General features: G+C 33.3%; 1 protein-coding gene across 2 annotated transcripts in view; it reads right to left on the bottom strand.

The window, feature by feature from the left end:
* Positions 1-15,238, bottom strand: part of PTEN (phosphatase and tensin homolog) — an 87,683-nt gene that overhangs the window by 47,220 nt on the left and 25,225 nt on the right. For both annotated transcript variants that reach the window (XM_082339535.1, XM_082339534.1), the window contains one exon: positions 14,285-14,369. In XM_082339535.1, the coding sequence (XP_082195661.1) occupies positions 14,285-14,369 (85 nt within the window). The remainder of the gene's footprint in view (positions 1-14,284; positions 14,370-15,238) is intronic.

Raw genomic sequence — 15,238 nt, 5'->3', positions numbered from 1 at the left:
ACAGTTGCTACTGCTCCTACTAAAACATGAAATTGGATTGTTGTTTTTCTTTTTAACACATAAATTATATCTGCCTTAATCCCATTAACACAGGCAAACTGCAAATATTCTAGTTCTTGACTATTTTCTTCTAGTCATCTTCAGGTTGTCAGAATTAAAATCAGTCATATATCCGACACAAGGAAAGTAAGTATCTTGTTGAAAATTTACTTTTCACTCCTGCCTGCACAGTAGTACTTTCTCCTACATTATCTCAAGTTAAATAGAAGAGCAAAAATAAGAGCTTTATATTATATTCAGGTGAAAGATAGTAATCCCCAGAACTAAAGAAAATCTATTCTATCTAAAGAGGTATAAAATTAGAAGGAAAAGAAATAAACAGTGTAGTAAGTAACCTATAACCCACTGAAAAAAATTCAGAAGGCTATTAAAAATATTATGAATAAGAAACCGCCAAACATTTCTCTGAAGTTGTATCGTTTTGTGCTTTTACATGGATGAGAGTTCCAGTTGATCTACATCCTTGCCTACCCATTAGCCCTTTAAGTTTTAGCCATCCCAGTAAATATGAAATAGGATCTCACTGCGTTTTAATTTTCATTTTCCTGATGATTTTGAATTTTTCATATGCTTATTGATCATTTATAAATCTTCTTTTAAAAAGTTTCTGTTCAGATCTTTTGCCCTTTATGGGGTTGTCCTCTTATGAATTTGTAACAGCATCTTTATACTGTGTTGAATTCAAGTCCTTTGTCAGATATATGCACTGCAAATATTCCTCCCAGACTGTGGCTGCTTTTTTATTCACTAATGGTGTCTTTCAAAAAATAGAAGTATTTAATGTTGATGAAGTTCACTTTGTCAATTTTTTCTTATATGGTTAATTTTGTATGTACTAAGAAATCTTTGACTAAACAAAAAGTCACAAAGATTTTCTTCTTTGGTGTTTTTACCTAGAAGTTTTATAGTTTTACATTTTCTTTTATGTTTCCATCTATAATCCATTTTAAGTTAATTTATGTGTACAGGCATACCTCAGAGATATTTTTGAGTTTGGTTCTGGACGACTACAATAAAGCAGATATAGCAACAAAGCAAATCACATGAAATTTCTGGTATCCCAGTGCATATATAAAAGTTATGTTTGCACTATACTATAGTCTATTAAGTGTGCAATAACAGCATTATGTCTAAAAAACCAATGTACCTACCTTAACTTAAAAATACCTTATTGCTAAAAAATGCTAAACATCACTTGACAACTCAGGGCTGCCATAAACCTTCAATTTGCAAAAAAAAAAAAAAAAAATGCAGTATTTGTGAAGTGCAATAAAGTGAAGCATAACAAAATGAGGTATGCCTGTATGATGAGAAAGGCTCATTTTACTTTTCATACTGACTTACAGTTGTTCCAGCTTCATTTGTTAATAAAGCCTTTGTCAATTAATGTATATGTGAGTTTTTCTGGAATCTCTATTTTGTTCCATTGATCTATATTATATGACCCAGCAATTCTACTCATAGGTAGCCAACAGAAATGAAAATATATGTCCACAAAAGTCTTGTCCATGAATACTCATAGCAGCTTTGTTCATAATAGACCCAAACTGAAAACAACCCGAATGTCCATCACAGCGGAATGGATAAATAAATTATATCATATCCATAAAATGGAATACCACTCAGCAATAAAAAGAACCAAATTACTAACAACAGGGATGAATTTCAAAACTATTATGCTAAAAGAAAGAAGCCAGACACAAAACAGTACATACTATATGACTACATTTATATAAAATTCTAGAACAGGCAAAACTTATCTACAGTGAGAGAAGACAAATTTAGAGATTACCTGGAACCAGGGCTGGGGACTGATTGCAAAGGGGCATTAAGAAACTTTTTATGGTAATAGAAATGTTCTACATCTTGATTGTGGTGATGTTTACATGGGCGTATATATGTCAAAACTCAATGAAGTGTACACTTAAAAAAGGTACATGTTGCATATAAATTATACCTTGAAAAATTGGTTTTTAAGACTAATATGATTATAAGCATCAATTTGTAAAATGCAACCCACCTCAAAAAATCTCAAATTTATTTTGATTAATAGCAGACATAGCAATAGAAGGAGCACATCATCTTGAGGAATTAGAACTTTTTAGAATGAAAAGCAAAATGGCACTGTCTAGAATAGTAGTCCAATAGAACTTTCCACAATGATGGAAATGTTCTACATCTGTGCTGTCCAACACAGTAGACACTAGCCACGTGTAGCTACTGAGCACTTGAAATGTGACTGGTGCAAAGGAAAATGAATGAGTAAACTTACTTTTAATTAATGTTAATTTAATCATAATTAGCTACATGTGGCTAGTGGCTACCATATTGGATAGCATAAGTCTAAAAGATGTATCTATGAAAAAATCCACTGGAATACAATGCACATGCTTCTTAGAAAGGAAACAGAAATGGGTATATTCTTGGGATAGAGAATAAAATTGAAACAGAAGAAAGATACAGTAATAACTGGGGACTTCACAACTGTCAAAATATCCACTGAAAAAGATATTTTAAACTATATGCAATTTTCTAACAAATTCTTGATTTTTTAAATTAATTTTCTTTTATCAGTAGACTAATAAAATAAAGAAGGGAACTACAATTTGGACATATTTCTAACCAAGAATGAGGAACAAGTTTGAGTGGAAATGCCAGGAAGCAGGGAGAAAGTGTTCATATAATTTTAGAATTTACGTCAGACAAGGAAGGAAATACTGGCATAGTTAGATATGATACAGATCAGTAAAACGGATTTCAAAAGCTTCATTTAAATAACAGGCTATGAATTCATAACTCAATATCTAAAAGGAAAGACCATAGAGAGGCTTTAAAAACTAAAATTCTGTATAAACAATTACAAATGACTCTAGTTTAAAACAGACAAAAGAGGAAAAACAGAAATTATCTAAAACCAATAAACATAGCTGCAGAGAATTTACCCACAACGTTATTTTAAAAATAAACAAACAAATAAATACATATCTCCAGAAAAAAGGAGGGAAATAGTTATAGATGAATATAAAAGAGTAGCATATATAAAGGAACATAAAAATGGTAAAGACAAAAGAAAAGGCTTGGAGTGCGGGGCAATGTTTAGACTAAAAAAAGAACAATAAATAAGGTAGAATTCCGTGAGTTAGACAGCTGTATAATGCTAGAGGTAGAAAAAAAGCAGGAACTCCTAAATCTCCTTTTCATTTCTATCTTCTCTGTCCAAGAGAATATTGCTCTGATTCAATAACTCAAGACTGATGGGTGCATGATATTTCTTTGGATTAAAAGCATTTTTTATTTGCAATTTAAGCAAGGCTATCTCTTAAAGAACATTTCTTAACAAACAGCTATCAACAAAAATCTCTGATATTCCATGATTATACATATTAGTAGAGCAGACAGTTAACAATAAATAATTCAAAACAGAAATAATCCACCAAGCTCTTTATCACTGCTTCATCTGAATCTTGTAGTTGTAAAATTCAAATGGCAAGAGTGGCATAGCATTATAAAAATGGTCTGAAGAAATGGTACCACTAATTTGCTAATTTTCAAAAAGTTCATAAAAATCATTACGAAAAATAATAATAATAGGGTAGTATACACAAACAAACCAAGGAAAAATTTGTTAAGACCAATAAAGATCACCAAGTTGTTTAACCTCGAAAAGAAATGCAATCAAAAATCAAATTACAACAAATAGTAAAAAGTTTTCAGTTTGATAATATTCAGTTCACCAAGATTGTGAGAGGGGAAAGACTCACACATGTTGGTGAGAATATAAAACGATACCATTTTTTAGTTTAAACCATGGACCCACTGGACCCACTGCAAAGAATTTACCTTAAGGATTATAAGTACTTGCAAAAGGACACCAAGATAAATGTGTGAAGCTTTTCATTAGAGCACTATTTTCAATAGCAATAACTGGAAATACCCTAAAAAATGTATCTGGGTGGGCTGTTTATTATGGTATGATCATAAAATGGAATAAAAGACAACCAATAAAAGAATCAATTATATCTCCCCACCAATATGGAAGATTCCTAAGTATGTTAAATGAAAAAAGAATATGTAGTATGTTCTCATTTGTAATTCTTTAAGAAGTGAGTATAAGATGAAAACAATTTTTTAAAGAATATGTGAAACTTTTAATTGTAGATATCTTTGGGAAGAGGGTCTGAGGATGGGACGTGTAAAATAGGAGAAATCTGTAGGGGATATTTGCTATCTCTAGGCTGCTGAGCATCCAAAACCATTCCATTTTGGAGAATTTCAAGAGATGAGAAGCAAATACGCCCTTCCCCATCTTTCTCGCATCACATGTACAAGGTCTAAGATCAGTTAGGTCCTCGTGTTCTGAACACTGAATCCCAGGTAGTGAGAGCAAGGTGCGGAGGAGTCAGAGATTATTCAGAGAGATCTCCAGAGGAACTTAAAGTTTATGAGCACAGTCACCAATATCCAGCCATGGTGGCAGTATCTGGGACAGCAAATATCCAAGCAGCAATGTCCTCAGTATAGGATACTCTTATTATAACCTCTTGACTATGCCCTGCTTCTCTTAGCTTCTGAAAATCTTCAAAGCCTGGTTCTCTAGCTATGAGCTATCTAATATTTTTCAAAAAATTGTCTTCTAATTAAGCTAATTAGAGTTACTTTTTGTCATGTGCAACCAAGAACCCTGACTTCTTTCTTTTATTTTCCTATAGTTTATTTATTTTTTTTTTTAATGAGGGTTGGTGAAATCATACACATACTTTTTTGTGTGCTCCCTTTAATATTTGAACTTTACTGTAATTTCTTATCTAGCACTGCGGGCAACAGTGAGACAGGCAGGAGAATAAACAATCTATTTAAAAGAAAACATCACAGCATTTTTTTTAAAGGAGGGAGGGTAAGTTCTCTCAAAGAACTTGAATATTACTTAGGGAAACATTCCGCATGACTGCCCCTCCCACTTCCTCCTCTCTCCTCCCAAGGATTTCAGGCCCACAATTGGCTCATTGCCGTATAAGTTTGATACAATGGAAAGGCGGAAAAAAGCAAGAAAACAGCACTTTCCAAAGGGAAATGGGAAAATTTAACTGTGGATACTTGGAAAGTTGAGAATAAGAACTTAGACAAGAGCAGAGAGGTAATACCCTCAAAACTTAAAAAATCTAGAATTCAAATCTTTCTAATTTCTATACCTTATTTCAAATAATTTCAGATATATATAAAATCTGAATTCATTAAAGACAGTTGTGAGAATAAACACTGTCTTATTTTTTAAGTCTTTCCTTTCCTCAAAGAATTCCTATGAGATAGTTCTAAATAAGCTTCCAATGCGCAAAATTTTTAAAATTATTTTTGTCAAAATAATATATAAACATATATATTCCAAAAGATATAAAAAGTTTGTAATAAAAAATTACTTGAGGGAAGATGGCAAAATAGGAAGCACTAGGAATGCATCTCCCCACCTAGACAAAAATTGTACTGGCATAATCTGTCTGATGTAACTATTTTGGAACTCTGGAGTCTATTCAAAAGCTTGCAGCTTCCAGGAGAAGGTCTGGACAGTAAATCACAATTAATTTCAATTTCAACTCTTGGTGTGGTAGCAGCTATCCACCCCTCATCCCCTCCCAGCAGGCAGCCATGGATGTATTCCTAGAGTAGCCTGATGGAGCTTGTGGGACTTGTCCTCCAAATATCAGAGATCTGTGTCTTGATCCTTGACTGCTGCTTCTGATTACGACTATGGACGTGCAGACACAGAAGCAGGCTGCCATTGCTGCAATCCCCAACAACTGAAATGGCTTCCAGGGGATTTAGAGATCCAGAGCCTATTTTTTTTTCCCTTTTCTTCTTTTGGGAGCCAGACATTTAAGAAGTATGACATCCATGAAAAGGATGAACACTAAGTCTTTCTGTGTGAACATTAGTCTTCAACTCCTTTGGGTAAACAGCCAAAGGGGTGCATTGCTTGATTGTATGGAGTAGGTGTGGTTTTGTAAGAAACCACCAACTGTCTTCCCAAAGTAGTTGTACACAGTGTGCTGTGGAGTTTTCATATACTGCCATATTGAATAGGAAGAGAGTTTTTGTATGCTACATACTGGATAATTCTACCTGTGATAAATTCTGGAAAAGTCAAACAGAAGTTTTACAGTGGAGACTGTAAAAACATCAGTGGTTGCCAGAGGCTGGGGAGAAAGAGGGATGAATAGGCAAAGCACAGACCACTTTTAGGGCAGTAAAGCTACCCTGTATGATACTATAATAGTGGATATATATTTATAATGATAAATTTGTCCATACCCACAGACTGTACAATATCAAGAGGAAGCCCTAATGTAAACTATGGACTTCGCATGATAAAGATGTGTCAATGTAGGTTCATCAATTTTAACAAATGTGTACCCCTCTCGTTGGGGACATCGATAACGAGGAAGCTATGCATGAATAGCAGGGGGTATATGGGAAATCTCTGTACCTTCTGCTCAATATAGCTGCGAATGTAATATGGCTCTAAAAAATAAAGTCTATTAAAAAAAAAAACAACAACACTCCACAGCTAATATGATATGCTATGGTAAAAGACAAAGTTTTTCCTCTAAAGTAAATAACAAGGCAGGAGGCCTGTTTTCGCCACTTCCATTCAAACATAGTACTGAATGTTCAAGCCAGAGTAATTAGGCAAGAAGAAGAAAAAAAGGCGTCCAAATTAGAAAGAAAGAAGTAAAATTATGTTTGCAGATGACATGATCTTATATATAGAAAACTTTTTAAGATGCCACAAAAAAAATTGTTAAAACAAATTTAAAAAAAATTTGTTAAACAAATTCAGCAAAGTAGCAGCATACAAAATTAATATGCAAAAATCAGTTGCATTTTTATACAATAACAATGAACAATCCAAAAAGGAAAATTAAGAAAACAATTCTATTTACGATAGCATCAAAAAGAATAAAATATCTAGGAATTATCTTAAGCGAGGTGAAATACTTGTACACAAAAAGCTACAAAACACTGTTGAAAAAAAATTAAAGAAGACCTAAATATACAGAAAGATATCGCATGTTCCTGGATTAGAAGATTTGATATCGTTAAGATTTCAATACCATACTATGCAATCTATAGATTAATGCAATTCCTATCAAAATCTCAACAACTATTTTCTTTTGCATGAATAGAAAATTCCATCCTAAAATTCATATGGACTCTCACAGGACCCTAAATGGCCAAAACAACCTTGAAACAGAAGAACAACGTTGTAGGACTCACAATTCCTATTTCAAAATCTACTTTGTATAAAGCTACAATGTATGGTACTGGCATAAAGACAGACATACACCAATGGAATAGAATAGAGAGCTCAGAAATAAAACCTTGTATATATGGTCAAATGATTTTTGACTAGTGTGCCAAAATTATTCAATAGAGAAAGGAGAGTCTTTTCAATAAATGGTGTTGGGAAAAGTGGATATCCACTTGCCAAAGCATTAAGTTGGACTTTTATCTTACATCATATACAAAAATTAACTCAAAATTGATCAAAGACCTAAATTAAAGACCTAAAACTATAAAACTCTTAAAAGGAAAGACAGGGGAAAAGCTCATGATATTGGATTTAGCCATGATTTCTTGGATGCAACACCAAAGACACAGGCAACAAAAAATAGATACACTGAACTGCATCAAAATTTGAAACTTTATGTATCAAAGGACAAAAGCAACATAGTAAAAAAACAACCCATAGGATGGAAGAAAATATTTGCAAATCACATATCTAATAAAGGATTAATATCCAGAATATATAAAACTCAACAACAAAAAAACAAACCATCCAATTCATAAACAGGCAAAGGACTTAAGTAGATATATCTCCAAAGAAGATATACAAATGGTCAATAAGCACGTGAAAAGATGTTCAACATCATTTATCATTCAGGAAATGCAAATCAAAACCACAATGAGATACCACTTTACACCCATTAGGATGGCTATCATCCAGAAAAACCAACCAAACAAACAAAAAAAACCCAGAAAGCCCAGAAAATATCAGTGTTGGCAACGAGGATGTGGAGAAATTGGAACATCTGTACATTGCTGGTAGGAATGTAAAATGATACAGCCACAGTAGGAAACAATATGATAGTTCCTCGAAAAAGTAAGCATGGAATGACCATTTGACCCAGCAATTCCACTTCTGGGTGTACAGCTAAACAAATTCAAAGCAGAGACTTGAACACGTACTGGTACACCCATGTTCATACCAACATTATCTACAATAGTCAAAAGGTGGAAGCAACCCAAGTGTCCATCAACAGATGAATGGATAAACAGATTGTGGTATATACAGACAATGACACATACCACAATATGGGTTAACCTTACAGACATTACACTAAGTGAAATGAGTCACAAAAAGATAAATATTAAATGACTCCACTTATGTAAGGTACCTAGAATGGTCAAACATATAGAAACAGAAAATAGAACAGTGGTTTCCAGGGGCTGGGAGTAGGGGGAATGGGGAGTTACTGTCTAAAGAGTACAACATTTCAGTATGGAATGATAAAATAGTTTTAGAGATGGATAGTGGTGATAGTTGCACAAGGATGTGAATATACTTAATGTTACTGAAACTGTACACTTAAAAATGGTTAAAATGAAGTTACCTTATATATATTATACCACAATAAAAAAAACTTACTCATCTCCATCTCTTTTCATCCTCAAACCCATATTTTCCCCCCCAAAGCAACTACCCTAAAGTACTGGAATTCCTTTTCCTGGTATTTAATTCAGCATTTCTATATAATATACATAATAATGCTTCTTGTAGATTTATCAATTACCTACATATTTTCTTCCATGTTAGAGGAGGCTTACAAAACCAGTAGTACCCCCAACACAAATATTTCACTTCTCTTAATCCCCTTCAAATGGCAACATCACAATTTTGGGTTAAATAAACCAACAGATATTAAATTTAAATTGCTTCCTGTTTCTAACTCACCTAATTTCCTAAGAATCTATTATATTTTCTCCCAAATATTTCAATATCCACCTATAATTTATTTCCCTGAAGCCCTCTGTCCTACTGCTCTAATCACTACTGGTTGCTCTTCAGCTTTGTGGCACCGTTGTCACCCTGGGACTTTCCTTTGTTGTTTCTGAGTTGTATTCCCTGTTTATCGAAGCCCTTTTCTTTTCTTTCATGGTTTATTTCCCTGTTTTGCTAGGGCACATCTTCTAGTAATCTCTTAAGATATGTTACAAGGACAAATTTTTTTTTAGTCCTTGAGTGTCTTTTTTTTCCTACTCTTGCACTTGATTGATGGTTTGGCTAGATACGGAATTCTAGGCTGACTGCAGAACATTTGAAGTGCTGTTCCTCCATCTTCTATCTTTAATTCTACTGCTGAGAAGTTAGATGCCACTGATATTCCTAATCCTTTCTAAATGATCCTGAAAGCTTTTGAGAAATTCTCATTATTCTTGGTATTTTTAATTTCAAAATAATTTGCCTGGTATTGGCCTGTTTTCATTTATTGTGCTTGGCACTATATAGGTCTTTTCAATCTGGAGACTCAAATCCTAAAGAAATGTCTGGTATAATACCAGAAACGATTTTCTTTGATGATTTTCCACACTGTGTGGGGACCAACACTGTATTAGGCCAAACAAAGGAAATCAACAAGCTAGATGAGCCCAAGAGTTTCCAGTTTTTGCCCTCTGATATACAGGATTCTATGGTTATTAAGGAAATCAGCTTTGGAATCTGACAGACCTGGACTCAATCCTCAGCCTCAGTTCTTACCAGCTGTGGCACTTGGGGAAGTTAGCTTCTTTTAAACCATCTATGAAATGGGGATCGGATTACTGTAGCAATTTAATAAGATGACACATGTAAACTGCTTATACAACAGTAACACGTGTATACAATAAATGTAAATAAATGTTACCTATTATTAAAATATCAAAAATTGAATTGGTGCAGATAATTTAATCATTGTCAAATCCTTCATGGCTCCACTATTTGTAAAGAATAAGACTAACAAAAGAAATGGGAGGCAGCAAATGGGGACAGGGTTTTCTTCTGGAGTGATAAAAAATGTTTTGGAACTTGACAGAAGTGGTGGTTACAAAACATTGTGAGGGTACTAAATGTAAGTGAATTGTATACTTTAAAGTGGTTAATTTTATGTTATGGGATTTACACCTCAATAAAAAAAAGGAAGCAGGAAACAGAGAGGCAATATGAGGGAAGAAGTCGAAAGCTGTTGGAAAGGGAGAGGGAATTGATATCCTTTCCTCTAAATCATTTTGAAGCTTTCCTCTAAATAATCTCTTTTCAACTCTTTTTAACTGAATAACCAATAATGGTAATGTTGAGATGACAAACACCTCCTTTTTTATTGAAAATCAACATACAATTAAGGTTGATTGAGAGATCAGCATGTGATTAAGAGAAGAATATTTGAAAATTTTCTTCGGGAAGAAAACGTATAAAACAGGAAAGGGGAAGATGGACTTTTGAATCTATAATACAGCTGCTTAATATGGGTAAAAAAGCTGATAGTATACCAGACAATGAATAAAGGCTTTTTTCAAAAATCACTATATATCAGGAGACTGAGCTCTAAGCATTTCCTCATAATAAATACAGAAATCTTCCCACATCTAAAATCTTTCCAATAAAAGAGGAAGAAGTAAATTATTTCCTACTGACAAACTAGAGGAAAATATTGTTATATACATCTTTTTTCATTTTCAACATTTCCCAAATTGTGCTCCATGGAACACTATTAGCACTAGAGAGATGCTATTTACTATACTACAAAAGAAAAGAGAGAGAGAAGGGGGAAAGGAGGGAGAGGAAGAGAAATGGAAAGAAAAGAAAAAATAAGGAAAGCAACATATTAAAATTTCATTCTTGGGAGATTTACAATGAGTAATAGCACATTAAAGGTTCTGCAGTAAGAAAGCCAGTTCACCTCTATTAAACCTAAACTTTCCTGATTTATTAGGTACAGAACAGTTCTCAAGCTATGTCGGTTAAACATATGAAGCATCAATTTGTTAAAGATTGCCTAGATTTACACCAGATAACATATAAATTAGATAACTTCAATATTAGCCTGAGGGATAAGATTAATACACACACATACACACACACACACACACACACACAGGCAAAAGATTAATATACATATCAAAGAATAATCAATCACCTGAATAAAACATTGTTTCATATTACCAGCTGGTCACAGAAAGAGTTTAGTGGCAAGAAAAAAAGGGGAGAGAAGGCAGTATTAAGAAGAAAAAAAAATCTGGGAAGAGCTAGTTCTTCAACTTCCCTTCTATGAAATGACCCTGTCCTGCCCTGTCAATTCTGATCGCTTATTAAAGAAAACATTTGCAGTTAAGATAGTAAAAAATTTCAACTTGGATCACTTTTTCACCTCTCTCTTTTTATTTTTTACATTAAATTCCTGATCCCAGGAGGCAACCTCGAAAGGAGAAGTTAAATATTTGTCACAGAAGTATTACTTTGAGTACCTCAAGTATAAAATCTCACGTTGCTATAATAAACCATATCCCTAAACGGTTAAATAATTTAAGCATGAAGATATTTGTAATTTGATTTTATTTTACTCAAAGCAATGACGTACAGCAACAACCAAGTCTGAATTCTGTACAATATTTCCTGCTTGGGGGGAAAATCATAGGAAAAATATGGAATTAGAGAAGAAAAGGTAATTTTAAATATTCTTTAGACATCCCAATGTCTAAATCCCAATGTTTTCTTTTTGTTAACAGGAAAGATATAAGAAAATAAAGACATTTTTCACTGAGATGTTATCATCTTTGAACCAAAAAGGAATCATTACTGATTAGTACTAGTGTCTCCAATATAGTGTAAGCCATTCAAGGAAATCAATTATTTAGCTACTAGAGACAGTCATTTCCATGGAGAGGTTAATCCTAACACACAATCTACTTAGGAATTATTTATTTTCATTTTACTTCATAGGAAAAACTACATCTTCCTTCCTGGCCACTGTTCATCCTTTCTCATAAACTAAGGGGGGCGGGTAACTGAGGCCAACAAAGCCTTACTGGCCATTTATCCACCAATCCAAAACAAACGAACAAAAACAAAACAAGCACAGCATAGCTATTATATTCAGTTGATAATTTTTCATTTTTATGTGCTATTACCATTATCACTGGGGTGACAAGATCAGTTGGCTAAAGTACCCACTGGCTAAATAACAATCCATACACATAAAACTTTTTTCAAGAGTGACATTTGAAAAAGTCAAAAGCTAGATAAAATAAACTTTAAAGAAGATAGAATAAACTTCAACCTTTGTTCCTGATTACAAGCTAAATGTGTGAATCTTAATTCAGAGGCATAAAGGCAGAGGTTATGAAGTCAGATGACAGATCAAAATACTTCCCAGCACAGTAGTTGCTTGATGACGTTATTACAACCTAAGATCCGATAATCATATGTATAGAACCAGAAACTGGACTTTATCAGTAACCTGAAACATGATCAATCAGTCTCAGTAAATTCAGTCAAAAGAGACTAATTCACATTCAGAAGAGAACAATGTAAAAATTAGCACACCAGATTAATGTATCACAAGGATATCCTTACAGACATCAGAAAACGTGTCCTCTGCTCAGAGTACTCATACTCTTTTTCAGTATTAAGTATTAATCTGAATTGGTTGAATACAGAATTATAGTAATGTGAAGTAGACAGACTTCAGAGATGTTTCATCTAGGCCATAAAGAGGCCTGATAAACATTCCTGCACCATAGCAGCAAACACGTTTGATGACTGCACTGCTCATTTCCCAGATTCCCCATCTCTTGAGTCAAACTTTACTTCTCTTTTTCTTTTTTCTATCATTCACTGCATTTTCTGTAGATGGGTATTATCACTGACTAAGCCATATCAAGCTGTTGCTCCCATGGATCTGCGATATTAAACATTCTTCCACTGTGTCCTGCCCAACTATGAGAAGGCAAATTCATTTCCTATTTTCAAGTTCTTAAATAGTTCCTCTGACAGCCTCATGTACCATCTATAACCGTAACAGAAACTACAAAGAACTCTGGGAGTTTTTTGTAGATACTGAAATTTAATTCTGAACACAACATTACAAAAATCCAATTGGATACAACTCAATACTGCAAAAATGTAAATATACTCTGGCTCAAAGCAACTTGCTAAAAATTAACCACTTAGTAAAACAACTATGGTTAGCTCATGTAAGAGTACAGATAGTCTTATATACTAAGACAACTATTTAAAAAGGATTCTACATCTGCAAAAAGCTTTACAAAGTGTTTTCCTGCGCATTATAACATTTAATTCTCATAACCACCAAATATTTAAATTGAAAGTCTCCAAAAAAGATACTTCTGAGAGTACAGGGAATAATCCAAAATTTTAACTTTTAAAAGCCAATTAAAGTTCCTACTGACATTTTACAGTTAATTTATTTATACACATATTTTTTGCTCTGAAATTAGAAAACATATTGACTATTTACACAGCAGACAAAAATTCCTTCTCTCATAAAATATATTATGTACTCTTAGGTCATAAATGTATTTAAAATTATTTAAATGAGCCTTGAGAACTACTGTTCAGAACTGAATGATAATTACACTTAGAAAATTATGCAAAATTGTAAAGCAAACACTTAGGCTTTGGTATGCCCAGCAACTCCTTTCTAGATCCCCTGTACCAAATACTTCTTCAATTCCTTGGTACACTTATGCCCCATTATAAACTGCTCTATGTAAAATTACATGGTACCAGGTACCTACACCTTAGCATAAATAAATTTAAGTGAATAAATCCACTCAAGATTTTAAGGATAATACCCAATTGTGAAATAAAAGACAAAAATCATACTGTAATGGAATCCAGACATTAAACTGGTGAGGGGCATTTTATGGAGTCCATGAAATCATATCACATACACCTGATTATGTAAAAGGTCAGTTCTTATCAAATGAGTTTTATCGCATTGAGGCCGAGTAGGTACGTGAAGCAAGAAAAAAGCAGTTATAGGTCACCAACATAATAAAAATAAAGTTTACATCACAAGGTACATCTTTTTCTGTGGTTTAGAAATCTTTTCTAAATGAAAATACAACATGAATATACATCAATATTTGAAACAGAAAATTAAAGAGTTCTTACCTTACTACATCATCAATATTGTTCCTGTATACGCCTTCAAGTCTTTCTGCAGGAAACCCCATAGCAATAATGTTTGGATAAATATCTGAGTACTTAAGTTAAGGAAATATGCAACAATGTAAATTACATGTACACATTTTAAAACATTAGCTGATTGAAATACACAACAATGCAAACTACATGTACATGTTTTAAAACATTAGCTGATTATAAAAAGAAGCTTTCCCCACTACAAGCTATGCTAATAAAAGATTGTCAAATGTATTTACTTATAAGCCACCATGTGTAATTAAGAAATACAGGCAAATACATTGACCCCAAAAAAGATCCTCAAAACAATTATATGACAAAACAATTTTTAAATCCTTCTACTCAGTACATTTAGAATGCACCTAAGGTAAAAGATAACTTCCATATTTACAGTCCTAAAGTATCAGGACAAAACCCAACTCAAAATAAAAACAAAACAAAAAACAGCTGTACAACTTCTCATTTTTCATGGTTGTAAAAGGTACTACAGTATAGAGAAAAGTAGATACAATTAAGAGTTAGAAAGCCAGATTTAAGAACTGGCTATGCCTCTAAACAGTTGTATAAATTGGACAACTCAACGTTTCCTATTCTACACAATAGGCTGAGAAGACCACTATGATCTCTTCTAGCCCTTGGTATTTATGACTTGATAATGTTGAACTGAGGTAGAAACTTATTCTCATTTCCAAACAAGGTAATCAATATTTAGCATGCCCATTCTATTAACTTATGTTATATACTACAGTTGCATAAAACAAACTTCTACCTCAAAAATTTGTATCAGATTAACCATAAAAAAACACCAATAATCTACATTTCTATGCATTTTGTCCATCATACTAGCTCTCATTTCTTGAGCTCTATCAATCCTCTCTAATCTCATGATTTTCTGACACAAAAACCAGCCAAGCTAATCTGCCT

Source organism: Balaenoptera borealis (assembly GCF_965194805.1).
Source record: "Balaenoptera borealis genome assembly, chromosome: 10".
NCBI classification, from domain to species: Eukaryota; Metazoa; Chordata; class Mammalia; order Artiodactyla; family Balaenopteridae; genus Balaenoptera; species Balaenoptera borealis.
Note: the sequence above shows the minus strand (reverse complement) of the source record. Positions and strands in the feature narration are given on the sequence as shown.